Source organism: Mustela lutreola, chromosome 11, assembly GCF_030435805.1.
Source record: "Mustela lutreola isolate mMusLut2 chromosome 11, mMusLut2.pri, whole genome shotgun sequence".
Taxonomy (NCBI): Eukaryota; Metazoa; Chordata; class Mammalia; order Carnivora; family Mustelidae; genus Mustela; species Mustela lutreola.
The window spans coordinates 16,676,449-16,700,693 of record NC_081300.1 but is presented as its reverse complement, the minus strand read 5'-3'; the positions used below and the strand labels follow the sequence as shown (position 1 = coordinate 16,700,693).

At 40.0% G+C, this 24,245-nt stretch overlaps 1 protein-coding gene and 1 pseudogene across 2 annotated transcripts in view; one reads left to right on the top strand and one right to left on the bottom strand.

The window, feature by feature from the left end:
• MALT1 (MALT1 paracaspase) overlaps nt 1-24,245 on the top strand; it is a 60,286-nt gene that overhangs the window by 16,482 nt on the left and 19,559 nt on the right. Inside the window, exons 3-10 of one of the 2 annotated variants that reach the window (XM_059139191.1) lie at nt 4,168-4,289; nt 9,037-9,196; nt 11,295-11,473; nt 12,013-12,109; nt 12,624-12,656; nt 15,329-15,355; nt 17,500-17,532; nt 23,360-23,563. In XM_059139191.1, coding sequence (XP_058995174.1) covers nt 4,168-4,289; nt 9,037-9,196; nt 11,295-11,473; nt 12,013-12,109; nt 12,624-12,656; nt 15,329-15,355; nt 17,500-17,532; nt 23,360-23,563 — 855 coding nt within the window. The remainder of the gene's footprint in view (nt 1-4,167; nt 4,290-9,036; nt 9,197-11,294; nt 11,474-12,012; nt 12,110-12,623; nt 12,657-15,328; nt 15,356-17,499; nt 17,533-23,359; nt 23,564-24,245) is intronic. The other variant, XM_059139192.1, reaches the window with a different exon arrangement.
• LOC131811082 (small ribosomal subunit protein uS17-like) lies at nt 4,896-5,352 on the bottom strand (annotated as a pseudogene).

Here is a 24,245-nt window from a genome sequence, read left to right as displayed (position 1 = left end):
ATGTGGCAGACGGTCAGCTTGGGAGGTGCATTAAGAATCATGGTGGGGGGGTACCTGGTTGGCTGGGTTGGTGGAGCGTGTGACTTTATTTGAGAAAGAGCATGAGCTGGGGGGCGGGGAGTGGGGATCAGGGCAAAGGGAGAAGCAGACTCCCCACTGAACAAGGAACCCAATGCGGGGCTCAGTCCCAGGACCCTGAGATCATGACCTGAGCCCAAGACCGATGCTTAACCGACTGAGCCACCCAGGTGCCCCAGCATGTGACTCTAGGTCTTGGAGTTAGGATTTTAAGCTCTGTGTTGGGCATAGAGATCACTTAAAAATAAAATCTTAAAAAAAAAAAATCCCTAGAAAATAACTATGTGAGGTGACAGATGTATTAGGTCAACAGTGGTAATCACTTCACAGTGTGTATGTGTATTAAATTATCACATGGTGATGCTATAAATGTATAGAACTTTCATTTGTCAAGTATACTTCCATAAAGGTGGAAGGAAAAAAAAAATCACTAGATTAACAAAAACATGGGGATTTTAAAGCCCAAGGAAACCTAGGTTTGTCTTCTGGTTCCGCCATTTTATAATGGGGAAAAAAAAGATTGGTCTCAGAGAAATTAAGTAATTTATTCAAGGTAATTTGGGGGGCTTTTTGCAAATTACTTCATTTTCTTCACTGTCACATAAATCTAACTAATCTCTAATGCATTTGGTCATTTTGAAGGTTAGGGATCAAAACACTAGGCACATGAAAAGCTGTCAGCACATTTCTGCCATAGTAGCTTTTATTACAGTGATGATACGCAGTTATCCAATAAATACATGTGGAACACTCTCCATGCCCTGTGCACCAGGCAGAGTGCTGGGTGTCGGGTACACCGGTGACTTAGACAAACAAGGTCCTTGGTCTCATGAAGCTTCTGTTTTAGTGGGTGAAACAGACAAGAAAACCCAGGGATTTCAGATGGTTAGTGCAGTGAAGACCACAAAGTGGGGTGAATGTAATCGAGAAGTGGGGGTGGGGGATAGCTGGTTTAGAGACGTTTCCCAGAGAAGCTAGAGACCTAGATGATGAGAAAGAAAGAGGCTGCTGTGAAACAGTGGGGGGTTAGAGGGGAAATCCGGCAGAGGACTTGTAAGTAGCAAAGTAGAAGATAGGTTGGCTTCCGAAAAGACGACCAGTGTAGACAGAGCAAGGAGAATGGGCGGGGACGAGGTTAGAGAGGTCAGTTTACAGGAGACCTTCTGACTGTGCTGAGGAGTGTAGATTTTATTCAGAGTACAATAGGTTAGTCAAGGGTTTTAACCAGAGGAGTATACAGATTAATTTATGTTTTATTTTATTTTATTTATTTACTTTTAGAGAGAGTGCTAGTGGAGGGGAGGGGAGAGGGGGAGAGAGAGAGAGAGAGAGAATCTCAAGCAGACTCCCCACTGAGCGTGGAGCCCATGATGGGGCTCAGTCTCACAACCCTGAGATCATGACCTGAGCCAGAATTGTAAGTGGGATGCTCAAGCAGCTGAGCCACCCAGGCAGCCTGGATTAATTTATGTTTTAAGGAAACATTCGGGCTGCTGGTTGCAAGCAAGGACACCAGTTTGCAGGCTGTAATATAGTTTCGTCACAGCTGACAGTGGCTTGGGTTAAGATCATGGCACTGACGATGTGGAGACTGGGAAAAGCAGAACTGGCAGGACTTGCAGAGAAGTTACACGTGGAAACTGAGGAAGAAAAGAGGGATTCGGGAGGCATTGCTAAGTTTTTGTTCTGAGTATCTGGATGCATGGGGACAGGCTGAGAAAGGAAGACATGGATGGGTCTCATGCAGGAGTAGATTTTGTTTCTGAGGAATCTGGGACACATTAAGTTGGAGATGGCTAGAAGACATCCACATTTTAAAGCCCATTTAGCTACAAATCCTCCATTCTTCAGATTTATATTCCCTTCTTTTGTTGTTACAGCTTTTTTTTCTTTCTTGTCACACATAAACTTTGAAAATCAGAATCTTTGTATCTAGAAGTTGTGACCCTAAGTCTCTCATGGCTAAAGAATGGCATTGGGAGCCTTAAACGCAGTGCTGTGAATTTGCCCGCCAGAGTGAGAGCACTCATCCCATTTTCTGTCTTCACAGTTCCTTTGAACCAACACATATTATAGGTTCCAGAACTATTACTTCTTCCATACTGTGCTAACTTGGCATCAACATAAAGAACTAATGAATAGGAAAGTTCTCCTTTGGTAAACATTTAAATTCTTTTTTGAGAGGCTCTACTCTCTTTACTAAAGATTTTCTAGGGTTTCTCCACACCCTCAAATGTAATAGGTATGCAATAAATGTTTATTCATTTTGGATTTTGGTTTTGGTATCTTTCTGGAATGGTTTTCACATACTTATTTTACCTTATATACTATTTTTGTCCTGGAAATGTTAGTATCTCTGAGGTACTAAGATTGCTACTCTTGGACTAACTCCTCTTCAACTATAATCTTGTTTTGTTCCTTTGGCTTGGTGGCTTATAGAGGAAAAAGATACTGTTAGGAGATCATATTCAAAATAGATGAGGAAAGAAAATAAAACTAGGTACAGGGAATTACATTTTACAAGGTTTTTTTTTTTTTTTAAGATTTTATTTATTTGAGAGAGAGAGCACGAGAGGAGAGATGTCAGCGGGAGAAGCAGACTCCCTGCCGAGCAGGGAGCCTGATGTGGGACTCGATCCGGGGACTCCAGGATCTTGACCTGAGCCGAAGACAGTTACCCAACCAACTGAGCCACACAGGCACCCCTTACATTTTACAAGTTTTAGACGATCTTTTCTTCTTCCTTCCTAGAAGCCAGCTAACCCAGTTTTATGTATTATAGCGTAGAGTTTCCTAACTTTGGTTTCTTTTGTGTCGGTTATCTGTTGCCTCATAACAAATTACCCCAAAACCCAAAGCTTAGTATAAAAACCATTTATTACTTCACAGTTTCTGAGGCTTAGTTGGCTGGTTTGGGCTCTGGTTTTGGCCTCTGATGAGGTGGGGGCAAGCTGTTGGGGCAGAGCTTCGGCTGTCTGGTCTGACTAGACTTGAACCATCTACTTCTTGGGTGGTTCACTTACATGGCCACTGGCAGAGATAAGGCCACTTCCCTTATCACTTGGGCCTCCCACAGGGCCGCTTGAGTGTCCTAATGACATGGCAGCAGGCTTCTGCAGAGGGAGTGATCCAGAGGGAGATAGCGGTGGGGGTGAAGGGGAAGCAGTGAGAAGGTAGTTCCATAATTGACTTGGGATTTTCTTTAAAGCTGTCCCAAGGAGGCCTGGGTGGCTCAGTGGGTTAAGCCTCTGCCTTCGGCTCAGGTTATGATCCCAGGAGGTTATGATCCCAGGGTCCTGGGATCGAGCCCCACATAGGGCTCTCTGCTCAGCAGGGAGCCTGTTTCCTCCTCTCTCTCTGCCTGCCTCTCTGCCTACTTGTGATCTCTGTCTGTCAAATAAATAAATAACATCTTTAAAAATATATAAATAAATAAATAATTAAAATTAAAATTAAAAAAAAAATAAAGCTGTCCCAAGCTTTGGTGCTGATAGTCATTTTTCAGATGAGAAAATATCATGTCGGATTTATATCCTGCTGTTCTGTTTCTGTGTCTTTCTGTGTACGGAGTGATTTTCATTTGAATGCTAAGTCACAGCTCTGAAATAAATGTGTCTTGAAGACATTTTCAGTGGCCACCACTTGCAACAATGCTCCTACGTCCGTTGAAGTGCCAGCCACGTGAGCATTTATGACCGAGTACTTGAAGAGCTGGTGCTGAGAGCCCCATTCTGGCTGCTGTCTAGCAGACTTCTCTCATAAGGTGCATCCTTATTTCAGAGGGGTTAGAATATAAAAAAAAATATTTCTAAGAATTGAAGAAAGATGACAAACAGTTTTCTCCCCAGCCATGGGGCATACAGTAGATCAAAGTCTTCTGGGGATGAATTTCTTTCCTCTTGGTTTTACAAAGCCTGGAACTCGCAGATGCTTAATCTGATGGGGAAGGAGATATGAATGGGCAGTTTACAACTAGGATGAATATACAGGTTATTTCCAAAATGCTTTTTGTTTTTTTGGTTTCAGAAATATAAACAAGGAAAACCTCTTTTCTGTGACTTTATTTAACCTTTTTTTTTTTTTTTAAAGGAATAAAGATCACCGTCAACCCAGAGTCCAAGGCAGTTTTGGCTGGACAGTTTGTCAAACTGTGTTGTCGGGCAACTGGACATCCGTTTGTACAATATCAATGGTTTAAAATGAATAAAGAGGTAACTTTTTAAATGTATTTTACTTCCCTTGTCATAAGAGAGAATGATAGCAAATTATTTGACATCATTATCCTCAGTGTGTTTTTTTGGAATTTTGATCTGAGAGACTTGGCTGTGTTATTCCTGAAGTAGTCAATAACCATTATTTTGGTAAGGCAGTTCTGAAAGTTGTCTTATAAAAAAATGGTAAGCAGGGCACCTTGGTGGCCCAGTCCATTAAGCATCTGCCTTCGGCTCAGGTCATGATCTCATGGTCCTGGGATTGAGCCCCACATCGGGCTCCCAGCTCACCAGGGAGTCTGCCTCTCTCCCTGTCCCTCCCCCTGCTCATGTGCTCTCTTTCTCTCTGTCACTCTCTCAAATAAATAAAATCTTTTTTAGAAATTGGTAAGCAATGATAAAATCGATTCTCTAAACTCTAGAAATTATGGAAAATCGGGATTATTTAGAACAACAGTGTTCACAAATAGTATCTATCACCAGTACATTCTAACATACCCATACAAAAATCCTTAACAAAAAATTATGTTCCAACCCAAACCTCTCTCTCTTTTATTCTTTTTGAACAATGACTTTATATTTTTTGGCGGTGTGTGCCCTCTAGTCTCAGAACTTCTGGAATTGCTTCTTGGTTCCAGCAGCCTGGGTCACGTGGAGCGCTCTGAAGCACACAGTCTTGCTCGAGGGCCGACACAGTATTGCCCATCTGGACATCCCTGAAGCAGGGGGACAGGTGTACGGACATATTCTAGTGGTCTTTCTCCAAGCAGTTTTACTTTCATATGGGGTAGAGGACATCTCGGTGGATGACAGTGGTTTTCTGTATCTTCATCTTGATCACAGTAGACAGAATCTGCCCTCGGATAGAGACATTACCAGTGAAAGGGCATTTCTTGTCAGTGTAGGACTATCAATGACCTCCTTGAGGATCTTAATCCTATACCAAAGTTTTTATGGTATTGTAAGAGCTTCTGTTTGCCAATTCTCCAAGCAAGTTCCTCTTCTTATTTTGAAAGGTAGTTGGCTGCTTTGGGTAGGCACCTTCAGTATCAATGTCCACCATCTTCCCAACCACCTGGAAAAAGAAAACCAAAATCTTTAATTAAAAGATTTTTAAGGTGCCATGGAAGGCTAATGGAAGATTCCACTTAACTATTATATCAAAAGATTTAGGCTATTGTGGTAGATTCCAAAGTAAAATTCAGGCTGGTGGAGGGAAGCATTATTCTTTTGCCACCCAACAAATAATTTAAAATCCCATATTGGAATTCTTTTTTCTTATAAGTTCTTTGAGCTACTCTGCACACTGGTGTTGTGTCTCACTTTGGTCGGCTTCTTTCTTCTCCCACTCTAGCTCCCCCTAACCCCCTCCCTCCTAGACTGTACCTTGAAACCCCATACTCTTTTCATCCTGTTTGTCAAATAACTAAGCTTTCATCCAGACTCAGTGCTAAGTCTACATTTGCAAACCTGAAACTAAGTTAAAGAGCCATTCTAATATCATGATCTTTCCTTTAATGGGATCATCCCATGCCTTAGAAGAAATATGTAGTTTTATATTTTTTTATTTCCATCCCTTATACACAGGTAAGGGAGAGCAGCTGAACTGTAGTAGAAGGTTGCATGTAGGCTTTGGTGCTAGATAGGCCTGTGTTAGAACCCCGACTGTCATTTTTTGTAATATGAATTCCTATCATCCAGGATTATAAGAATTTAAGGCAGGATGTTTCATGGAGGTTTTCAGGAGATGGTAACTAAAGTTATTTATAACGTGTTCTCAGTTGCAGAGTTGCTTTTATCTTAATAAATGTCTTTCAAAAAGGAAGAAGTAACAGATAAAACTTGCTATATTAAGCATATCATTTGTAAAATATGCCCTGATTTCAGAAAGGTAAAAATGTAGGGGGTGGCGAGTACTTCTTAGATTTGAAGAGTCGTAATAGATTTTATATATTTATTCATTTATTTTTAAAGATTTTATTTATTTATTTGACAGAGATCACAAGTAGGCAGAGCAGCAGGCAGAGAGGGAGGAAGGGAAGCAGGCTCCCCGCTGAGCAGAGAGCCCGATGCGGGACTCCACCCCAGGACCCTGAGATCATGACTTGATCCGAAGGCAGATGCTTAACCTACTGAGCCACCCAGGCTCCCCAAGAGTTGTAAAAGATTTTAAAGCACTTACTAGGTCGAGTTTTGTCAGACTACCTTTATGGCCATAGGGTTATTTTAAGATGTATTCATGTAACAAGTACTTGATGAGTGCCTGTTTTGTGCAAGGCCTTGATTTAAGGCCATGGTGAGGAAACACTGACACCCAGGGTCCTGTGCTCCCATCTCAGTGAGGAGAGACAGCAAACAAATAGGAGAATTCTTTGAGTTAAGAACTATGAGGAAAGTCAGCAGAGTGATCTAAAGTTAGAAGCCACTAACTGTCTTAAGCAGGAGAAGTAACAGGATAGGATTTATGTGTTTAAGACACAAAGCTGCCGTTTGGAAGAGAAGCAAGAGAAAGAAGAAAGACCAGTTAGCTCATGCCTTTGCTAGACTGGAAACAGGGGCAGGGTGGTGGAGAGGGAGCGGAGTGCTCGATCAGGTGATTGTGGTGGGGAGTGGGCCACACCTGACTGGTTAGAGGTGGAGCATGAAGAAAAGGAAGAGAGATCAAGGATGATGCCATGCCTGGGTTTTTTACAGAAGCATCTGGGGAAGTATCACGTACTAAGGTGTTGAAGATTGGGAAAGAAATGGATTTAAGGAGAAAATTCAAGGATTTCGTTTTAGATGCATTAAGTTCAAAATGCCCTCTAGACAGTTCCATGAATCAGCTAGGCAGGTGGGATATCTGGAGAGTCTTTGAAAGTTTATGTTATGGAAAACAAACCAGTAAAGAGACTAAGAAGAACCTGGAAGAGAGCTGGGAGGAAATCCGGCAGAGAATGGTAGGAAGCCTAAAAGGAAAACTATCTCAAGAAAAAAAGGGTAGTGAGCATATCCAGTGCTGCTGAGAGGAGAGGGTGCGAGTCCAGGACGGCTCGTTGGGGGTTTTCACTCACTTAAGATACAAAGGACTGGAGTTTGTTTTCGAGAGTGATGCAGTGAAAGAGAATAGATGGTAAAGCGGAGAGAAAATTGCAGAGCGAGGTCAGAGAGGGTGGGATGGACAGGAGAGGAAAAAGCTCTCCCCTGCCCTCGCATGTTCATTCTCTGGGTGCCGGTGACTTAACGGACAAGATACAGATTGACAGCAGAAAAAGTTTATTCGTATGGGAACTTACAAAGGAAGTAGCTCCATTACTGGTTCAAGTTAGAGCCTTACATACCTAATTTAGTAGGGAAAAGGGAGAAGGGGGAAAGGCCCCTATGAGAGGAACAGATGGGTTTCTTTAAGAAATGCAAAGGGGTTTCTGGAAGAATAAACAGGAGATAAGAAAGTTTGATGGGATTATTCATGCAGGTGCAAGTGGTCTTCCCGTCTTCATCACCATCACGGCCATAAAACCCTCCTGGAGAGGGGATTTGTGGTAGGTTTATTCTTGGTGGATAAAGCCACCCTGAAGAAGGAATTTATGGTAGCCTCATTTCCCAGAAGTGTCTAGTTTTAGTCAGACAGGGGAGTCTCTGAGAAGGCTGCTTTCTGCACCTTTCAGATAGAGAAATCACCAGTTGATCCCAGATGTCTGCAGCTTGAACTAGTCTGCATACCAGGTCTGAGGTTCTGAGTGGATCCCCACAGATCCTAAGCCCAGGTAGCCTTTGCTAGGAAGACGCATTTTCCATTTTAACGGAGAGAAGAGAGCATTTACAGGGAGATACATAGATAGCTTTGTGACTTGGTGGCAGGAAGAGGAGAGTTTCTCTCTGAAGTCGGTGGCTAAGAGAAGCAGGATTGATTGTAGGAGGTTTGAGGAGAGACAACATGTGCATTAACAGTCTGGGGGAAAGCAGACTTAGTACATTAACATGGTGTCAAGGGCAGTCGGACGTCCTAGTTGTCAAATCTTCGCAGAAGACTACTGCTTTGGTGCAGGTTCTGAGTGGCTGAGAGTGGAATTTAGTTGGTCAGGGTTTGGAGAGAGAGGGATACTTTGAAAGGGAGCTCCTGTAATCAAAGAAGGCACTCCACTAAGCCCCTTGGCAATGTGCCAGAAGCAGGTGGAATTTACAAATCGATGAGAGCAGCAAAGGTGAAAAACCCTAATGTGGTGACCAGAGCCCTGGTGGAGAGCTTGGGAAACCCTTGGGTGATCATTTCTTCCCATCACTGACGTATTGTCCATAGCCCTTCTCAGCCCAGACCTCTTATGGAATTTTGCAGATGAGAAAATGGAGTCTCAAGGTCAAATAACTTGCTTATATACTCACAGCTAATTGAGCCAGAACTGAAATGAATAACCAGGCCTAACTTTCTATGTTACTTATAAATTTGCCATCATAGAGTCTTTAAATACCAATGATTTGAACAGTTTTAAATGACAGAACAGGTACTTTTCTGTTAGTTTTTGGAAGATCTTTGGGAGAGAGCTTAACTCTCCAGTTAATGGATTTGTAAGAGTGTGGATTTCTAAGACTTCAGTCTTAAATTATTCAAAATGTTTGTTTTTTTAAGTAAAAAATATTTTAGAACTGGGGAGAAAATATGCTTTTCAGATCTCCAGAGAAATCGACATTTTTTTGCACGGCACATTTTCACAAGGCATGTTGTTTTGATGAGTCATTCATTTACATTCTCTTGCTGATTCTTTTGCAGATTCCAAACGGAAATGCATCAGAACTTATTTTTAACACGGTGCATGTAAAAGATGCAGGCTTTTATGTCTGTCGGGTTAATAATAATTTCACCTTTGAATTCAGCCAGTGGTCACAGCTGGATGTTTGTGATATCACTGAAGTAACAGGAAGCTTCCAGGGTAAGTGGTAAATTAAGTTGAATATTGGAGTGGGAATTGCCTTATTTTGTTTTGAATGTTTACTTGAATTTCACAGTATCACAAACGGAACCGGAAGCTCACGTACGTACTTACCACCAGTAGAAGATCGCCATTTGTTCCGACTTCATCCCATGTGCTATGATCCCTTCTCTGCGGACATCTACACATGCAGATGCCGTAGGCCAGACCTGCTGCTGGCCTCTGGGAACATCCCTCGTGTTTCTTTCTATGCTGTATGTCTTTTTCCCAACTGTTGTATCACTCTGGCAAAACCGTGTTGTGGAATAAAACCTCTAAAGTTGCCTTTGACATGAAAGGACAGGTAGTGTATCATTCCCTGCAATAAAGCATTTCATCATACTGGTTTTCTCCTCTCTCTCATCCATCTTTTTGGGCCAGTAACTACTACTGATTTAAAAAATATACCTGTTCTAAAGAGTAGCTATCAGATGTTATTTTCTGTATTCACACTCACAGTCGAGACCTATATTCTTTGTCATTTTGGCAGACAGAAGAATAGGTGGGAAACAAACTTTCTGTTATCTCTCTATCTCCATTCTTCTTTCTCAGTTTAGCTCTAAATAAATAATCTCTAAAATAGTCGCTTTTAGGCGCACCTGGGTGGCTCAGTGGGTTAAAGCCTCTGCCTTCGGCTCAGGTCATGATCTCAGGGTCCTGGGATTGAGCCCCTCATTGGGCTCTCTGCTCAGCGGGAGCCTGCTTCCCCCTCTCTCTCTGCCTACTTGTGATCTCTATCTCTCTCTCTCTGTGTCAAATAAATAAATAAAATCTTTTTTTTAAAAATAGTCATTTTTAAACAAGGGAATTATTTATATCTTTCTAGAATATTTCTGTGTGTGTAATGAACATTAATATGTTTATAAATTACATCCTGTTCATTTAGCAAAGACTGGTTACCTGCACTGTGTGAGACCTTGAGTTTCGTGATAGAGACTTAATATTGTGTTAACACTGACAAGTCCTACTTCTTCGAGAACCTTAGAGCAACACATGAGTCTTCAGTAAATAACACTTTCTGGGAACGTGTGGGTGGCTCAGTTAGTTAAGCATTGGACCTTTGATTTCGGCTCAGGTCGTGATCTCAGGGTTGTGAGACTGAGCCCTGTGTTGGGCTCCGTACTGAGCACGGAGTCTGTTTAAGATTCTCTCTCCCCTTCTCCTCCCCCATCCCCCATGGATGCACACACACACATGCTCTCTCTCACTCTCTCACTCTCTCCTTAAAATAAATAAATCTTTTTAAAAAATCGTAATAATGCTTTCTGGTGTCTGCCTCAGGAAGAAATGCTAGTGGTCATCCATCCATATTTCTTCCATGCAAATAGCAAAACTCCTTCTTTTAATGTGTGAAATCAAACAGCAGAATGTAGAACTTTCCGTGTTGAATGTGAACATCACTCACGATGTTAATAAGTTGTTTGCCCCCACCAACAAGAATCTGTGGCCAAACATGTGTGGAAGCCATCTGAACTATTTTGTCCTTTTAAATACACCCAAAACAGGGTGCCTGGGTGGCTCAGTTGGCTTAGCCACTGCTTTCAGCTCAGGTCATGATCCCCAAATCCTGGGATCGAGTCCCGCATCGGGCTCCCAGCTCCACAGGGAGTCTGCTTCTCCCTCTGATCTTCGCCCCTCTCATGCTCCCTCTCATTCTGTCTCTCTCTGAAATAAATAAATAAAATCTTTAAAAAAAAAAAATTTAAATACACCAAAGCCCACTAACACTTAAAGCTCTGAGAAGCCTTAAAAAAACAAAAGGAGAAAACTCTGAGAAGTCATGCAATAAAAAAATCTGTTTAACTTTGTTTAACCCAGAATTTTCTAAACGTACTTGTCAGCAGCATCCTTTTATCCACAGAACATCTAATATTTTTAAAAGTGTCACACTTTTATGAAACATAGTTTTAGGAGGTACTGTTAAGGATACTAAAAAATATTAGCTTGAAAACACATTTTTGGGTTTTTTTGTTTGTTTTAGTTAAAGGAGGGAAATTTTTCTTACTAACCTAGAGATTTTATTTATGTTCATTGATAGTTTTTTTTTTTTTAATTTAAGGAAGTGTGGATGGTGTCTCTGAATCCAGGTTGCAAATCTGCGTTGAACCAAGGTCCCAAAAGCTGATGCTGGGCAGCACGTTGGTCTTACAGTGTGTTGCTGTTGGAAGCCCCATTCCTCACTATCAGTGGTTCAAAAATGAATCTCCATTAATACATGAGACCAAAAAGCTATACATGGTAAGAAGTTGGTTATTTGGGTATTTTTTGTGTTGCTATATAAAATAAGTAGTATAATTGAAAATTAAGACAAACATTAAATTTCATATTTGTTGGGGTATTTTAATGTTTACCTTATTTTCAGTTCTAGTCTCTTGTTATTCAATATTAACTCATTCTTATGTTTACAAAAGTTCTGGAATAAAACACTAGCCCATATGTAAGGGCTTATAGTAAAATGTCAGATGGGGCACCTGGCTGGCTCAGTCCGTGGAGTGTACAGCTCTTCATTATGAGGTTATGAGTTTAAGCCCTGTGCTGGATGTAGAGATGACTCCAAAATAAAATCCTTAAAATGTCCAGTAGTACTACACCTAATTCACCATTTTTAGAATCCTTGTATTGTTTGCCTGCTAATGTTTAATAAATGAAAATAATCTAAGAATGTCTAAAGTCCACTAAAAGGTTCTAGGTTTTTTTCCTAATTTAAAATAAGTTTCTCTCCAAGCCAATTAAATTGAAAGCAAATGTATGTGTGTGTGTTCTGATATTGAAAACAGGTACCTTATGTGGATCTGGAACATCAGGGAACCTACTGGTGTCATGTATATAATGATCGAGACAGTCAAGATAGCAAGAAGGTAGAAATCATCATAGGTAAGCCATCTTACTCAGTGTTCTGTCAAGTGGATATAAGTTATATAAAATGAAACATTAAAGCAGTGGAAATTCTGCTTTTTATCCCATTCTATTTAGTGTCATGTTAAATAGCCAGTTATCTTGTTTATGTAGAAATTTGAGAGAATACATACTGAACTCACAATCATAAACATTTGTGGCAAAAAAAGTTTTCTTTAAAACTTTAGTTACAAAAAACTTGATTTAAGTGGAAAAAGATTCTTATTAAAATGCTTTTAAAAACCAAGCATCACAGACATAGAAAGGAAAGAATGATGATTAACTAACAGTCCCATCATAAAGTTCATAATGTGGGAGTTTGCTCTGTTTAAGTCTCATGTATTTATAGTTAGGTTGTCAGCAGTAGGAAGGTTGATGCGTATGTTGGTTTGCCAGCATATTTCTATGACATTCGTTTCTTTGTTTACCTGATGGCTGCCGTTCCTAAGATCATGAATTACAGTATGTTCACATTTGTTTTCTCTGGAACAAGGAAGAACAGATGAGGCAGTGGAGTGCACTGAAGGTAGTGTAATCCTTTGGTTTGAAACCACATATCCTGCATGCTGGTTCCCTGGGGTTTGGTGGTGTGCTCTAGCCTGCTGTGTGCAGTGATGGAAAAAATACTAGCTATAAGAAAGAAGTTTCACCGAGTCTCAGGATTTGTAAATTGCCGGGGATGCTGTTAAACTAACACATTAATAAAGCATCTAATTTTCCATTGATTTTCTATTGCAAATAAGAATAACATTTCTGTACATCTTATGAATAGAGAAATTTTACAATTTATTCTTAATGTTAATTTTTATCTTTATAAAATTAGTTTTAAAAAATGGAAAGCTGTACTATCATGGATAATCATTTAAGATTTTAGCCACCCTTTCAGCCGCGATTATATGCTGTTCAAATGCGAATGTGGCTTCTTTGAGAGTTTCAGGACAGGCAATTTCTTGTTAAACATGTGTTTTATCAAGTACCTAATATTACTATTTCAGCATAAAATTGGTAAGATCCATTTTTCGAAACTACAAGTCTATAGGTTAATCTACCATATCATCTTTACAATAATATATATAAAGAACTGGAAAATCTGTTTCAACATAAGCTTTTAAATTTGTTTTAATTACATAAGTTTTAATGAGTAAATTTTAATACTTAAGTTACCTTCCCTTAATACATCACATTGTTTTACAGAATTTGATTTGTAGATAGCAAAGTATTTTTTCAATTTCTGCTTCTTTAAAATATTACATAATCTTGGGGTCTACTTGGGTAAAGTAAAAAAAAAGTTAAATCTTTTGTTTCCTGGGTTTTCCTGTCTTTTGTATCTGTATGGTGTCACATGGAAATACTGTCATTACTGTTTTTGTCCTAATGCATACTTTTGAACAGGAATTCTCTAGCGTAAAGGGGATTCCAATCCTGTTGTCTATAGAGGCCTTACATGAGGGAAGCTATGTGAAGAAATCCTAACAAGCTCCTCTAACTTCTGACTTCGTTTTTGCCTAATTGCATGATTTTTAAACTTTCCAAAGTTGGGTATCTCTAAGAACAAATACAAACTAGCACTGCCCTTTGGCTTCAGGGCGATGCATGGAAATTACTGCCTTGCTGTGCTGTTTCTTGTGCTGTCTGATTTTCTCTGTAGTTTTTACAGTAGCAAACACACTGTCAAATTCTAATTTTCACATCAACCTTTCAGCCCGCTTAGAGATGAAGATCCAACTATGAAACTATTTCAAAAATTTCAAATGGGAGAATTAGATCCAACTTCTCTTTCTAAAAAAGTGTAAAATTTGAGATGTTTTATAATTAATGGATTGATGCATACCATTTACAGTGTCCTATATCATGTCTTTTTTTTTTTTTTTAACCTGCAGAACATATTACTTATTTCACTTTATGTATTTTGTTAAAGATATTTGGTCAGGACAAAATGAGGGGATTAAATAAGTGAAGCTCAGGAGTTGTTTTTTTTTTTAGGGCAGTGAAACTATTCTGTATGATCATTATAATGGTGAATACATGTATGCAAGTAGGAGGTCAGGGGAGGGGGGATTCCCAGAATGGAATGCAGAATGTGACCAAAGAATCTAAATGCGTTACAAATGTATGCAGCAGCGTCAGTGAAGAAGGGAAGGAAGAACAAGGTGCTGACCTAAGTAACTAGAAATGAATGCAGTCTATGAGACAAGAGGCCAGAGAAGTTGTGCGGAGCCCTGTACAATTTGCTGATGCTCTTCCGTTAACTTTACATGGCAGATAAGAATAAGTTCCTCTGTGACATCTTAGCAACAGCATAATATTTCTAATTTATTGTTAGTGCTAATTTGCATCTTAAGATTTGTAAAGGAAAAAGAGATGGCTATAGTGTCATGGGTATTTGCTTAGATGATTTTATCTGTCCTTTAGCCGGAGAGTACGGGTTAATGATTCTGAAACCACTGTACCTCCAAACACACATTCCATCAGTCTGAGCATGAGAAAAGCATCAACTAATCCAAAGTGAGATACTTTCCACAAAATCCCTACCAGTAACCTTCACAGCTGCCAAGGCCATCAGAAACAGGGAAAGCCTCAAATGGTCACAACAAAGAGCCCGAGGAGACATAAGAAAATGTAATGTGTTCTGCATGGGGTCCCAGAGTAAAAAAGGACATTAATGGTTCATTAGTTGTGATAAATATACCTTACACTTACTAAACAGAAGATGTTAAAGTAGGGAGGCTGGGTATGGGTGTATACAGGAACTCTTCTTTACGGTCTTCACATTAATTCTATACATCTCCAACGATTTTAAAACTAAAAGTTTATTTAAAAAGAAAAAAATCATAGATTTTTCTTAGAGATTGTTTCTTAGTTTCACGAAGTTTACCATTGAGGCAACAGACCTATTCTTTCCTAAAAGGCCAGAATATCTAAAACTTTGAAGAAACAATGAATGAGTCCATTCAGCTTTTTGTCACTTAATGGAAGTAGTGATAGCTCAGAAGTCCTGCACCAAATCCACAGTAGCATCCTTTCATGCTTAGTAGTGGCATGGCTTCTCCATGAAGGCATTGACAAGTTCTAAACTAATGAAATATTATAACCTGATTTAATAGCTCGAAACCTACTTCTCTGATTAGTCTTACTATTTGTGCTAAATTGGCTGTTCAGTTATTTAAAACTAATCTATTTTCTCTTACTTCATTTTAGATGAATTAAATAATCTTGGACATCCTGGTGAGTAAGACAACCAACACATTAGCTTGACTACAATAACTAGATATTCTTTTGCTCTAATAATATTTGTAAATTTTTTCTTTATTAAAATAATACGGGCGCCTGGGTGGCTCAGTGGGTTAAGCCGCTGCCTTCGGCTCAGGTCATGATCTCAGGGTCCTGGGATCGAGTCCCGCATCGGGCTCTCTGCTCAGCAGGGAGCCTGCTTCCTTCTCTCTCTCTCTGCCTGCCTCTCAGTGTACTTGTGATTTCTCTCTGTCAAAAAATAAATAAAATCTTTTAAAATAAATAAATAAATAAATAAAAATAATACAATTTACGGTTGAATTTAGTACTTACATGAGGGATAATTTCATGCGAGTGAAAATATTAAAAATATTCTAGATTATAAGACTACAGAAAAATAAATATACTGCAGCTACCCAAAATATCAATGTGTATTTTTATCATTGTGTATGATCTATGCCATAAAAAGGCAGTTAATGGAGTGCCTTTATCTGAAGTATAAGGGGTGTGAGTGAGCATCGTTGGTGCCGTGCAGAGAAATAGGTGGCCATGGACCACTAAGAGACAGACAGCAGGGGCGCCAGGGTGACTCAGTCAGTTAAGCATCTACCTTCGGCTCAAGTTGTGATCCTGGGGTCCTGGGATCGAGCCCCACTTCAAGCCCCTTGCTCAGCAGGGAGCCTGCTTCTTTCTCTTCCTGACACCCACCCCCCACTCATGCTATCGCTATCTGCCTCTCTCTCTCAAATAAATAAAATCTTTAAAAAAGAAAAAAAGACTCACTATAGAAATATTCATCATGTTGGCCAGTTTTAATCCGATTTTGAGCAGGTGAAGCTAAAGGGAAAGGCTCAGCTGTGATGAAAGGCATAGTAATACTGAGGACCTTGTAAAGACAGGGACATCAGCATGGGCCCGAGATCCTGAAAGGCAGTGATGGAACCTGGGAAGATACTCTGAAACTAACCCTTCCCCGAGCAATGAAGAAGGCAGTTACATCATTTATTACTTAAAGTGATCCTTCGTATTCCCAATAAGTTATTTCTCTTTATTTTAGCACCATAACTGGTCTGCTTAGTTTCATGCCCATATTTTACTAATAAACATCTGTTACCGTCAGTGATGATCAGTCTGTGTCTATTACACAGATGCTAATGAGACAACCTAGAAGGCCTCTGTTACCCGTGTGCTGTCCTGTGGCAGAGCCTCATGGGATCATGTGCTTCGGACATCCAGACCCATGCAGTGATGTAGCTAGCTGTTTCTCTTTGTCTAGTTAGAATTCTCCTTTCCTAAGTTGTTCTCTTATTTCTTGCTGTACAGCGAACATTGTGAAAACTATCAGGAAAACTTCTGCAGGAAACCACCACTAAGCTTCTAAGATTTTCCTGGCCCCACTTTCATTATATCCTTATACAATAGGAATCAAGAGATGCCCCCAACACTAAGTCTTTGAGAAAAAGAATTTTTTTAAATGAACTTTTAATAGACTACAATAATTAAATATATTATTAAAAATGCAAAAAGAGCTACCCTGTCTATAATAGAAGACACACTACTGACTCAATCCCATCTTTTCCTGCATCTTTTGCTGCATGGTCCTCAGGATGGGAGGTTTTTCATTTTATGTATGTAGTTGGCAAAGAACATGGACTGTGGAGTGAGACTAGCTCCATTACTTCAAGCAAATGACTCAATCCCTCTGTGCCTCAGAGTCCCTGTCTATATAGTGGAGGAAGTTTGTACCTTATAGACAAGGTGAGGCTTACTTAAGTCCATTATATTCGAAGTGCATAGAATAGTACCAGGTAAGCCTTTAGCAACTGCTAAGCATTCCTGCCACTGCTTAATACCACCACCCACCATTTCCAGACTGAGTTCTCCCGAGCATATTAAGGATTAGCTGTGATCATTAATTACTGAAAACATTCCCCTCTCCTGATTCTACTCTGTCCATCCAGGTATGTTTATCAAGAATCTGAAAATACTAAAATTATTAGTTAGCTGTTAGGAAACCACATTCTGTCTTTTGATGCTGCTGATGTTATTGTTCATTGTTTCCATGTGTCTTTAACCTGCAGATATTTGTATCATGGACAGTAACACCTTATCTTTTTTATATTTTTATGTTTTTGTAGACAATAAAGAGCAAACAGCTGATCAGCCTTTGGGTGAGTAGAGCTTTGAAATGCTTGGTCAAGGGCTGCCTTGGGTGGCTTATTCATCAGTTAAGTGTATGACTCTTGATTTTAGCTGAGGGCTCAATCTCAGGGTCAAGAGTTCAAACCCCATGCCCCATTGGGCCCCACGCCTATTTAACCAATAAACTAATTAAATGCTTGGTCAAAATAGGGGCACCTGGGTGGCTCATTCAGTTGGCCGTCCAACTCCCGGTTTCAGCTTAGGTTATGACTCACAGAGTCTGCTTGAGATTCTCGCCCTCCTTTCCTTCTGCCCCCCCACCCGACTTGCAAGCTTTCTCCCTCTCTCTCTCAAGATTTTATTTATTTATTTATTTATTTATTTATTTATTTATTTATTTATTTAACAGAGAGATAGAGAGCACAAGTAGACAGAGCAGCTAGCAGAGGGAGAGGGAAAAGCAGGCTTTCTGCTGAGCAGGGAGACCGATGCAGGGCTTGATGCCAGGACCCTGGGATCATGACCCGAGCTGAAGACAGCTGCTCAACAACTGAGCCTCCCAGGTGCCCACCCTCCAAAATGAATAAATAAAAACTTTTTTAAAGTAAGTAAATAGGAGCTGTTGGGTGACTCAGTCAAGTCACTAAGCATCTGCCGTTGGCTCAGGTCATGATCCCAGGGTCCTGGGATTGAGCCCCACATCAGGGTCCCTGCTCAGCGGAAAGCTTGCTTCTCCCTCTCCTATTTATCTTGCTTGTGTTCTCTCTCTTTCTGTCTCTCTCTGTCGAATAAATAAAATCCTTTTAAAAAATAAATGAATAAGGAAAATAAAATACTTAGTCAAAATGCGGCATTATAATGCTTTTATGATGGTCATGAAGAGATTCAAGACATTTTAATTTGACTTTATAAATATTTAAATGACAGTGAGACCAAATGTTTTATTTTGGATATTTGTAAAAGAAGTTGTAAACAGGGAGCTGAAAAAGATGATGAATTCAGCTTCTGGGACCTAGTCAACTTCTGTGGAATGATTTTGTTTTGGCAGCATGCATACAACTAGGTAAACAGGAAACTTACATGTTACACAGAAGCGGTTCATGCTCTCTCTTAGTGAGGTTAGAGGTGGGAGAAGCCGCAGAGGTTGCAATGCTAGCAGCTTTATAAAAAGTAGACGGTCACCTGGCTGGCTCATCAGTGGAGCTTGCGACTCTTGATCTTGGGGTTATGAGTTCAAGCCCCACCTTGTGTTTAGAGATTACTTAAAAGATCTGAAAGAAAACGATGACTAGAAGGACCTTCCAGACAGGAAGCATGACATCGCAGGCACAGCATTGTAGAGAGTAAGCCAGTGTGCTGTCTTGTGGGAACTGCAAGTCACACACAATCGTGGAGCACAAAGAGAAAGTGGGAGAGAAGATGGAGGACGCCAGCCCTTGAGGAGCCCGTTTCTCATGCAAGCCACTAGAAGGAAACTTGTGGATAGAGGCCTGTGATTTGTCTCTGAAAGGCCAGTCTTGTATGGACGGAGAAAGTAAACTGGAGGGAGACGATGTTTTGGTTAGGAGAAAAATTCAGAGACTGCTGCAGTAGTCTAGGTAAGAAATCATGGGAATCCAAACTAGGATAGTACCAATGCGAACGCAGAAGACAGAGCCGACGCAGAAGACAGAACCGACGCAGAAGACAGAGCCGACTCAGAAGACCTTTAGGCGATAGAATCAGTAAGCTGTTCTCATTACCTTGCTATAGGGCATAAAAAGTAGAGAGGAATCACCAGGCCTGCTCAGATTGCTGGTTGACCCACTAGGTGGACAACAAGAGCTCACCGAGTTCGAGAATACAGAATGGAAAGCAAGATTCAGAGGCTAGATGACTATCCGTTTAGGACCTAACCTGCATGAGGTATTTGAGCACATCGAGGTGAAGATGTATAGTGGGCAGTTGTGGACATGGATCTGGAGTTTGAAGGGGGCGGCCAGGGCTAGGGCTAGCGGTAGAGTTATGAGCCTCCTCAGCACAGAGATGGAAATTCAAACCAAGCGGTGGCATACATGAGATTACCACAGGCCACAGAGAAGCGGGCACAAACTGGGTAACCTTTATGTGTGTGGGGGTGGTGGGGTAGGAAGGGCAGTCCATATAGTATTTTTTAGCAGAATCAGTCATCACTAACCAGGTGTTATATCAAAATTTAGATTGCTAGGTTCTTTTGAAAAGTGGTAGCTTTTGAGGGGTAGCTGTGCTAAATAGTGGTTACCCCCTTAAAAGGGGCTTGTACTCCTCCGTCTTCCCGTTCGTTGTACAACCTTAGGCCTACTTCACCCTCCCTCCCCTTCCCCATCCTCCCCTCCTTACCTGCGTGGTCTTGCCATGTACTTAAATTTTTTTCTTTACATGGTGTCTGGGCCTCAAAAGTGGGAGTCGTCCAGATTTCCTAAGGTTTAGACGAACTGGCAGGTGTCACACTAAACTGTCTTGTTCAGAGAAAATCAGTCACAGGGCAGCCCAGATTCAGGGTGGGAGCTGGGGTGCAGGTCTGTACCCTTGAGGGCAAGGAAGGATAGCGTGGCTCCTTGGAGATCGCTGCCTTCTACCACCTCTGGAGAGGTAGGCTTGGACTTGACTTTGTAGGATGTAGAGATTAAAAAGATTTTGTGCAGACCAACAAGGACTGTATATTCCATCAGATTTGATGCTAATACTCAATTTTTGATAGTCAACAGGTTATTTTACTTAACAAATACCTAAATAGCACTTAATCTGCACCAGGTTCCTTTCCAGGTAGTTAAGAATATTCTTTATTTTGGATGAGAGAGGATGAGTAATACACATAATTACAGGTGGAATTAATACTGTAGCATTATATCGGTTTTTGCAGAATACATTGCATTAAGCTTTGGAAGATGCCTAGGATCATGTAGTTAAAATATCTTTCTGAAGTGGTTTTATTATTCTGTTGCTTAATCAACTGGCATTTTTGTTTCCTTTTTCCAATAAATGGTTTGTGTTCAAGAAGTTGTGGGTGGCTCTTACAGTAAGTGTTTTTTTTTCTTCAGAAGATTTCTTCCATCTATTTTATCACTTGCAAGCCATCACGAATTGCTTATGTAGTTGCTATTTTGAAATTGTCTTTGATTCCTTGCCCTTATCTCCCCCACTTCGCATTTTACCGCTTCTTTCTCTGTGGTATCTCTAAAGTCTGGCTTTTCCTTTTCCTCTCTACAACCAATTCCTGGAATGGGTCTTTGTCGTCTCTTATGTTGACCACTCTGGTCTGCATCTCTATTCCAAATGCACCCCAGTTGGCCTGTCGTTCAGGAACTGTTCACAAGCAGATTGGGCAAGGTAAGATTGCTTACCCATCATCTTTATTACCATTACAATCAAGAAAATGCTCTTAAGACATTTTAGGAATTGGCTGTTAACTGTCATTGGGGAAAATTTTTTTAAAGAGCACTGGCCACTGCTGCTACACATATTTTGAGCCACATAGTTCTTGAATTGTTGAACCCTGGCCTTCTGTAAACTGTACCGACTGTTCTTTCTAAACAGATGACTAAATCCATGAATAAAGAATTGACATTAGCAAAAACATGCATAGTTTGAAAACTGGTCTTTTCCCCTAGATGTCAGTGATTTTTTTTCTGTTGTATTTCTTATAATTGGTTTTTGCCAGTAAAACTTAGTCTAGGACAGATATTAGAATTAAATTATAATATTCCATCAAAAAAACCCTCTCTGATTTACAAACACTTTACTGCCTGCATAACTTTGGGAACCCCATGATTTGTGTGAGGCAGAGACACACATTCTCTTGCTTTCCTCAGTCTGAGGTACATTAAGCCGAATCTGTCACTTTATGGACAGGCCTACATTCTGATCCTACTGAGAATTTTTTTTTCTGTGGATTAGTCAACTAAGTTTGCCATGTGGTGGGTACTTTGGTCTAAGAGCACAGATCTAGTTTATTTAAGAAGAAATTTTTTTAAAAGGCAATGTTAAGTTTCATACTGCCTCCTCTTGAATTCTATCCTGAGTGTCCTCAACTTTTCCAATGATTTTTAGAACTGAAGGCAGTTCAGTAGAAGCTTTATGTCTGAATCTTTGTGTTTAAAATAGTCTTGATAATTGACCTTTTCTTTTAGAGAAAAGATGATCATTCATGTGGGCCTTAAAGTGACTTTTACAGAATTAGAAATGTTCAAGTATCATTTCGGTTTTTTTTTCTAAAATATGTTTACTCTGGACGCCTGGGTAGCTCAGTTGGTTAAGCAGCTGCCCTCAGCTCGGGTCATGATCCCAGCGTCCTGTGATCGAGTCCCACATCGGGCTCCTTGCTCGGCGGGGAGCCTGCTTCTCCCTCTGCCTCTGCCTGCCGTTCTGTCTGCCTGTGCTCGCTCTCTCTCCCTCTCTCTCTCTGACAAATAAATAAATTAAAAAATAATAATAAATTAAATAAAATATGTTTACTCATTAGAATAAGCAACTTGCAAGAAGCCTCTAAGACTGAATGTAGAATAAAGATACCACGACAAGAAAGGATTGAGGCTTTTCACAGAGCGGGTGTTCTTTCACTCTGAGAGCCCCATTTTAGAGTTGGCACAGGTTTTTCTCCAGACCTGGCTTAACACTAGACTTAAGTCTTCTGTGGAAAGAAATTTCACCAGAGTTTTCATCAGTTTAATGATTTAAAACATCTGAAATTCGATTCCATATTGCAGACATCAAGTCAGCAACAGGATTATTTATGCCTGTTTCAGTCATGAGAGCAGTCTGCATGATAATTTATAAAACAACTACTGAGCAGCATTAAGTGACAGAGGTTGGTCACCCAGCCCTGGTCGGCGGTTCCTCAGCCGGTTTGGTGATGGCCTGTCAGCTGCTCCCCTACAGCCTTCTGCGTGGTTCACACCAGAACCTGTGCTGCCTGTCCCCGCTGTGGCCCTCCGCTGTTCCTCCCGGCATGGCTCGGTCTCCAATCTCTATACACTAACCCCAGACTAGCAAAGCTGTGGTTGTGGGGACCTGCCCTCTACCACGCTCTATATGTGGTAAAGCCAGCTGGCACTTTCTAAGGCATCGGTTTGGGTCTGTTTGGCCCTAAGAAACAGAAATGCCTTGTATGAGGGTACGTCTTTGAGCAACATCTCTGCACTAAGGTTAGAAAATAAACTATTAAGATATTCATACAAAAGGTCTTTACATATCCCTAAGATCAGGGGATTTTTTTTTTTTTTTTTTTTTTTTGAAGAAGCTGAAAAGAGATAGCACATCAACTGACAAAGTACAGATAGAGTTCTTGTTAAGTCCCTGCTTTTCTCTCCTCTTTGGTTTTCCCCTTGCTTGCTCTGACGAGAATTTGTCCTGTTCCTCTTTTTGGTAATTCTTTTGGTTTTAACATCTTCCACGGTCAGTAAAACAGAACCTAATTTGATAGGAACCCAGTTACTAACATTGCTTGTTTAAATTTGCTCTAAAAGTCTAGTTGAATATCCTTTTCTTTTGTTGTAACTCAATAAAAGTATAAATTTAATATTTGTTACCATTAGGGTTCACATGAGTCGTAAATATCCTTTGCCTGGTTCTCCAAAGCATTGATAAGTTTCAGTTGTTTGATTTATCAACCTGTGTTCCTCAGTATACTACAGGAAGTGGTCTATATGTAGTATATATACTATATACTATATAAAGTGGTCTGCTAAATAAAGTGATAGTTCTAGGATGAAATTAAGAATGAGATCTTATTTGTAAAGCATTTGTTTTATTATATTTATACCATTTCCATAGGTTTTATTTTAATCTTTATATCCTCCTCTAAATACCCCCTCTTCTTTTTTTTTTTTTCTTAAACAGCAAAGGACAAGGTTGCTCTCTTGATAGGAAATATGAATTACTGGGAGCACCCCAAGCTTAAAGCACCATTGGTGGATGTATATGAATTGACCAACTTGTTAAGACAACTAGATTTCAAAGTTGTTTCACTGTTGGATCTCACTGAGTATGAGATGCGAAATGCTGTGGATGAATTTTTACTACTTTTAGACAAAGGAGTATATGGTAAGATATTTATGATCTTGGTTTTTATAATTATCCACTCGTTACTGTACAAGTTAGGTTAAGAGACAAAAATCAGAGAAAGGTATAGTAAACACATCCAGCTGAAGTGTGTGAATGAATTATTTGTGAATTAATTTTACAACTGAAATTGTGAAAATGATGGATTTAATCTTCATTCTGAAGTTCCATGTGAACAATTAGCTCAGTGTCCTAACTTTCATATCGCTTATTTTATCAAAACAATATTGTTCTTACTAGAATTTTTTCCTGTCTTAATTGATTTTGTGTTTTATTGATAAGAACTGAAGTACAGTGAAGCTCAATGACCAAATAGCACGTCGTATACGCGTATGTGTATCGTCCTGCTGTGTGGGGGGGGGGTACAGAGGGAAGCAAGTGTACATTCTGTATGTTTTAGTCTTCTATTGCCTAGTATTTTCTAGTCCTTTAGCAGGAACTAGAATTTAGCAAGAATATATTGGTGAATGAAGCATATGAAAGCAATTTGTGAACGAAAGCTCTATACAAACATAGAGGTGGGCCCCCACAGAAATTCTAATGGTAAATTTGTAAACATTTTACTCATTCTCTCATTTAAATGTGAAGAACACCACAAATACGGTACAGATTTTTTAGAGATAGAATATGCTGTCAGTAGTAAGTGATTTCTTTGGTAAGTTAC